Below are 6,926 nucleotides of genomic sequence, written 5' to 3' on the forward strand. Positions count from 1 at the left end.
TACCCAGCAGGTCAGTATCTCTCTCTCTCTCTACCCAGCAGGTCTCTCTCTCTCTCTCTCTCTCTACCCAGCAGGAGGTCAGTCTCTCTCTCTCTCTCTCTCTCTACCCAGCAGGTCTCTCTCTCTCTCTCTCTCTACCCAGCAGGAGGTCAGTCTCTCTCTCTCTTCCCAGCAGGAGGTCAGTCTCTCTCTCTCTCTCTCTCTACCCAGCAGGTCTCTCTCTCTCTCTCTCTACCCAGCAGGAGGTCAGTCTCTCTCTCTCTACCCAGCAGGAGGTCAGTCTCTCTCTCTCTACCCAGCAGGAGGTCAGTCTCTCTCTCTCTCTCTACCCAGCAGGTCAGTATCTCTCTCTCTCTCTACCCAGCAGGAGGTCAGTCTCTCTCTCTCTCTCTACCCAGCAGGTCAGTATCTCTCTCTCTCTCTACCCAGCAGGAGGTCAGTCTCTCTCTCTACCCAGCAGGTCTCTCTCTCTCTCTCTCTCTACCCAGCAGGAGGTCAGTCTCCCTCTCTCTCTCTCTCTCCCTCCCCAGCAGATCAGTCTCTCTCTCTCTCTCTCCCCAGCAGGAGGTGGTCAGTCTCTCCTTCTGTCATTGTTGGAGAAGTCAGCTTAAAACCACATATTGATGTTTATGTAGTGATGCGTGAAGGAAGAGCAGAAACTGCAGAAGAAGAAGGAAATTATTTTATTGAACTTTGGTTTTATGTTCCTGCCCTGAGTGACCAACCCCCCCCCCCCCCCCCCCACACACACACACACACACACACACACACACACACAGACAGATTAAAATCAGGCCACGCCCACTCCGAGTGACAGGTCCGGTTTCTGATTGGTCCACAGAGAGACGACAGGTAACCTCCCACCTGACCAATAACTGCAGCATCAAGTATAAAATAAAACTAATTAAATACAGGAGACGAAATGTATATAAAATAAAATGAGGGGCGGAGTCAGAGTCACGAGGCCAGGGGCTTCTGGGAGTCGGAGTCCTGAGGAGAAGAGACGCATTAGGAACCAGCAGAGTATATGTCTTTAACCTCTGAGGATTCTGGGATATGTAGTCTAACCTGCTTTGTGTCAGCGACCTCCTCATCCTCAGCAGGACTCTCCTCCATCTTGTCCTCCTCCTCGGCCCCGCCCCCATCGGCCACGCCCCCATCAACCACGCCCCCCTCCAGCCCATGCTCCGCCTCCCACTCCTGCAGAACCTCGTCCAGGTTGAACCTCCGTCTGTAGTTCACCAGGAAGTTCTTCACCTGCACCACCGACTTGTTTCCAATCACATCGGAGATGGCCTGGAAGTCCCGCCCATACTTCCTGATGGCTGTGTGTGATTGGACAAGAAAGAGGGTCACTGACCAATCACTGAGGGAGAGGGTTAATCAGTACAGGTGTTCCAGGTGTTACCTTGAACTGCGAGCAGCTGCTCCTCCGTCGTCCAGCGGGTGTTAAACTTCTGATTCACCTGAAACAACAACAACAACATGAACAGCTGTTTCTACTCTACAGAAACCTGGTCTGGGTCTGATCAGCTGACCTCTGATCAGCTGACCTCTGATCAGCTGACCTCTGATCAGCTGACCTCTGAACAGCTGGGTTGCAGTGGAATAGTCAAAAAATCTATCCCTATCGTCTGTCCCTATCGTCTGTCCCTATCGTCTATCCCTATCGTCTGTCCCTATCGTCTATCGTCTATCCCTATCGTTTGTCCCTATCGTTTGTCCCTATCGTCTGTCCCTATCGTCTGTCCCTATCGTCTATCCCTATCGCCTGTCCCTATCGTCTATCGACTGTCCCTATCGTTTGTCCCTATCGTCTGTCCCTATCGTCTGTCCCTATCGTTTGTCCCTATCGTCTGTCCCTATCGTCTGTCCCTATCGTCTGACCCTATCGTCTATCCCTATCGTCTGTCCCTATCGTCTATCGACTGTCCCTATCGTTTGTCCCTATCGTTTGTCCCTATCGTCTGTCCCTATCGTCTGTCCCTATCGTCTATCCCTATCGTCTGTCCCTATCGTCTATCGTCTATCCCTATCGTTTGTCCCTATCGTCTGTCCCTATCGTCTGTCCCTATCGTTTGTCCCTATCGTCTGTCCCTATCGTCTGTCCCTATCGTCTATCCCTATCGTCTATCCCTATCGTCTATCCCTATCTATCGTCTGTCCCTATCGTCTATCCCTATCGTCTGTCCCTATCGTCTATCCCTATCGTCTATCCCTATCGTCTGTCCCTATCGTCTATCGTCTATCCCTATCGTCTATCCCTATCGTCTATCCCTATCATCTATCCCTATCGTCTATCCCTATCGTTTGTCCCTATCGTCTATCGACTGTCCCTATCGTTTGTCCCTATCGTTTGTCCCTATCGTCTATCCCTATCGTTTGTCCCTATCGTTTGTCCCTATCGTTTGTCCCTATCGTCTATCGTCTGTCCCTATCGTCTATCCCTATCGTCTATCCCTATCGTCTATCCCTATCGTCTGTCCCTATCGTCTATCCCTATCGTCTATCCCTATCGTCTATCCCTATCGTCTATCCCTATCGTCTATCCCTATCGTCTATCCCTATCGTCTATCGTCTATCCCTATCTATCGTCTGTCCCTATCGTCTATCCCTATCGTCTATCGACTGTCCCTAATGTTTGTCGCTATCGTTTATCCCTATCGTCTGTCCCTATCGTCTGTCCCTAATGTCTGTCGCTATCGTTTATCCCTATCGTTTATCCCTAACGTCTGTCCCTATCGTCTGTCCCTATCGTCTGTCCCTATCGTCTGTCGCTATCGTTTATCCCTATCGTCTGTCCCTAACGTCTGTCCCTAACGTCTAACCCTATCGTCTGTCCCTAATGTCTGTCGCTATCGTTTATCCCTAACGTCTGTCCCTAACGTCTGTCCCTAACGTCTAACCCTATCGTCTGTCCCTATCGTCTATCCCCAACATCTATCCCTATCGTCTGTCCCTATCGTCTATCCCCAACATCTATCCCTATCGTCTGTCCCTATCGTCTATCCCCAACATCTATCCCTATCGTCTGTCCCTATCGTCTATCCCCAACATCTATCCCTATCGTTTGTCCCTATCGTCTATCCCTATCGTTTGTCCCTATCGTTTGTCCCTATCGTTTGTCCCTATCGTCTATCGACTGTCCCTATCGTTTGTCCCTATCGTCTATCCCTATCGTCTATCCCTATCGTCTATCCCTATCGTCTATCCCTATCGTCTATCCCTATCGTCTATCCCTATCGTCTATCCCTATCGTCTATCCCTATCGTCTATCCCTATCGTCTATCGACTGTCCCTATCGTTTATCGTCTGTCCCTATCGTTTGTCCCTATCGTCTATCGACTGTCCCTAATGTTTGTCGCTATCGTTTATCCCTATCGTCTGTCCCTATCGTCTGTCCCTAATGTCTGTCGCTATCGTTTATCCCTATCGTTTATCCCTAACGTCTGTCCCTATCGTCTGTCCCTATCGTCTGTCCCTATCGTCTGTCGCTATCGTTTATCCCTATCGTCTGTCCCTAACGTCTGTCCCTAACGTCTAACCCTATCGTCTGTCCCTAATGTCTGTCGCTATCGTTTATCCCTAACGTCTGTCCCTAACGTCTGTCCCTAACGTCTAACCCTATCGTCTGTCCCTATCGTCTATCCCCAACATCTATCCCTATCGTCTGTCCCTATCGTCTATCCCCAACATCTATCCCTATCGTCTGTCCCTATCGTCTATCCCCAACATCTATCCCTATCGTCTGTCCCTATCGTCTATCCCCAACATCTATCCCTATCGTCTGTCCCTATCGTCTATCCCCAACATCTATCCCTATCGTCTGTCCCTAACGTCTATCGTCTATCCCCAACATCTATCCCTATCGTCTGTCCCTAACGTCTATCGTCTATCCCCAACATCTATCCCTATTGTCTGTCCCTAACGTCTATCGTCTATCCCCAACATCTATCCCTATCGTCTATCCCCAACGTCTATCCCTATCGTCTGTCCCTATCTCTCTGAACAGCTGATCTACTCTCTGAACAGCTGATCTCTGAACAGCTGGTCTACTCCCTGAACAGCTGGTCTACTCCCTGAACAGCTGGTCTACTCTCTAAACAGCTGGTCTACTCTCTGAACAGCTGATCTCTGAACAGCTGATCTACTCTCTGAACAGCTGATCTACTCCCTGAACAGCTGATCTCTGAACAGCTGATCTACTCTCTGAACAGCTGATCTACTCCCTGAACAGCTGATCTCTGAACAGCTGATATACTTTCTGAACAGCTGATCTACTCTCTGAACAGCTGATCTCTGAACAGCTGATCTACACTCTGAACAGCTGATCTCTGAACAGCTGATCTACTCTCTGAACAGCTGATCTACTCTCTGAACAGCTGATCTCTGAACAGCTGATATACACTCTGAACAGCTGATCTACTCTCTGAACAGCTGATCTCTGAACAGCTGATCTACTCTCTGATCAGCTGATCTCTGAACAGTTGATCTACTCTCTGAACAGCTGATCTCTGAACAGCTGATCTACTCCCTGAACAGCTGATCTCTGAACAGCTGATCTACTCCCTGAACAGCTGGTCTACTCCCTGAACAGCTGGTCTACTCTCTGAACAGCTGATCTCTGAACAGCTGATCTACTCCCTGAACAGCTGATCTCTGAACAGCTGATCTACTCCCTGAACAGCTGATCTCTGAACAGCTGATCTACTCTCTGAACAGCTGATCTCTGAACAGCTGATCTACTCCCTGAACAGCTGATCTCTGAACAGTTGATCTACTCCCTGAACAGCTGGTCTACTCCCTGAACAGCTGATCTCTGAACAGCTGATCTACTCCCTGAACAGCTGGTCTACTCTCTGAACAGCTGATCTCTGAACAGCTGATCTACTCTCTAAACAGCTGGTCTACTCTCTGAACAGCTGATCTACTCTCTGAACAGCTGATCTCTGAACAGCTGATCTACTCTCTGAACAGCTGATCTACTCCCTGAACAGCTGATCTCTGAACAGCTGATCTACTCCCTGAACAGCTGATCTCTGAACAGCTGATCTACTCCCTGAACAGCTGGTCTACTCCCTGAACAGCTGATCTACTCCCTGAACAGCTGATCTCTGAACAGTTGATCTACTCCCTGAACAGCTGGTCTACTCCCTGAACAGCTGATCTCTGAACAGCTGGTCTACTCTCTGAACAGCTGATCTACTCTCTGAACAGCTGATCTACTCTCTGAACAGCTGATCTCTGAACAGCTTATCTACTCTCTAAACAGCTGGTCTACTCTCTGAACAGCTGATCTACTCTCTGAACAGCTGATCTCTGAACAGCTGATCTACTCCCTGAACAGCTACTCTCTGAACAGCTGATCTCTGAACAGCTGATCTACTCTCTGAACAGCTGATCTACTCCCTGAACAGCTGATCTCTGAACAGCTGATATACTTTCTGAACAGCTGATCTACTCCCTGAACAGCTGATCTACTCTCTGAACAGCTGATCTCTGAACAGCTGATCTACTCCCTGAACAGCTGGTCTACTCCCTGAACAGCTGGTCTACTCTCTGAACAGCTGATCTACTCTCTAAACAGCTGGTCTACTCTCTGAACAGCTGATCTCTAAACAGCTGGTCTACTCTCTGAACAGCTGATCTCTGAACAGCTGATCTACTCTCTGAACAGCTGATCTCTGAACAGCTGATCTACTCCCTGAACAGCTGATCTCTGAACAGCTGATCTACTCTCTGAACAGCTGATCTACTCTCTGAACAGCTGATCTCTGAACAGCTGATCTACTCTCTGAACAGCTGATCTACTCCCTGAACAGCTGATCTCTGAACAGCTGATCTACTCCCTGAACAGCTGATCTCTGAACAGCTGATCTACTCTCTGAACAGCTGATCTCTGAACAGCTGATCTACACTCTGAACAGCTGATCTACACTCTGAACAGCTGATCTCTGAACAGCTGATCTACTCCCTGAACAGCTGATCTCTGAACAGCTGATCTACTCTCTGAACAGCTGATCTACTCTCTGAACAGCTGATCTCTGAACAGCTGATATACACTCTGAACAGCTGATCTACTCTCTGAACAGCTGATCTCTGAACAGCTGATCTACTCTCTGAACAGCTGATCTACTCCCTGAACAGCTGATCTCTGAACAGCTGATCTACTCCCTGAACAGCTGATCTCTGAACAGTTGATCTACTCCCTGAACAGCTGATCTCTGAACAGCTGATCTACTCCCTGAACAGCTGATCTCTGAACAGCTGATCTACTCCCTGAACAGCTGATCTCTGAACAGCTGATCTACTCCCTGAACAGCTGGTCTACTCTCTGAACAGCTGATCTCTGAACAGCTGATCTACTCCCTGAACAGCTGATCTCTGAACAGCTGATCTACTCCCTGAACAGCTGATCTCTGAACAGCTGATCTACTCTCTGAACAGCTGATCTCTGAACAGCTGATCTACTCCCTGAACAGCTGATCTCTGAACAGTTGATCTACTCTCTGAACAGCTGATCTCTGAACAGCTGATCTACTCTCTGAACAGCTGATCTACTCTCTGAACAGCTGATCTCTGAACAGCTGATCTACTCCCTGAACAGCTGATCTACTCCCTGAACAGCTGATCTACTCCCTGAACAGCTGATCTACTCTCTGAACAGTTGATCTACTCCCTGAACAGCTGGTCTACTCCCTGAACAGCTGATCTCTGAACAGCTGGTCTACTCTCTGAACAGCTGATCTACTCTCTGAACAGCTGATCTACTCTCTGAACAGCTGATCTCTGAACAGCTGATCTACTCTCTGAACAGCTGATCTCTGAACAGCTGATCTACTCCCTGAACAGCTACTCTCTGAACAGCTGATCTCTGAACAGCTGATCTACTCTCTGAACAGCTGATCTACTCCCTGAACAGCTGA

The 6,926-nt window shown here is 48.7% G+C and overlaps 1 protein-coding gene across 1 annotated transcript; it reads right to left on the reverse strand.

Annotated features, from left to right (window-relative positions):
* Positions 1-741: 741 nt before the first annotated feature.
* LOC117441768 (REST corepressor 1-like) lies at positions 742-1,466 on the reverse strand (the record flags this gene model as incomplete). The annotated part of the gene is made up of 3 exons (XM_034077786.2): positions 742-990; positions 1,069-1,325; positions 1,409-1,466. Coding segments are annotated over 3 exons (348 nt in total), but the record flags the coding sequence as incomplete, so codon positions are not given.
* Positions 1,467-6,926: the final 5,460 nt, after the last annotated feature.

The sequence above is a fragment of the Pseudochaenichthys georgianus genome, unplaced genomic scaffold (genome assembly GCF_902827115.2).
Source record: "Pseudochaenichthys georgianus unplaced genomic scaffold, fPseGeo1.2 scaffold_1974_arrow_ctg1, whole genome shotgun sequence".
Lineage (NCBI taxonomy): Eukaryota > Metazoa > Chordata > Actinopteri > Perciformes > Channichthyidae > Pseudochaenichthys > Pseudochaenichthys georgianus.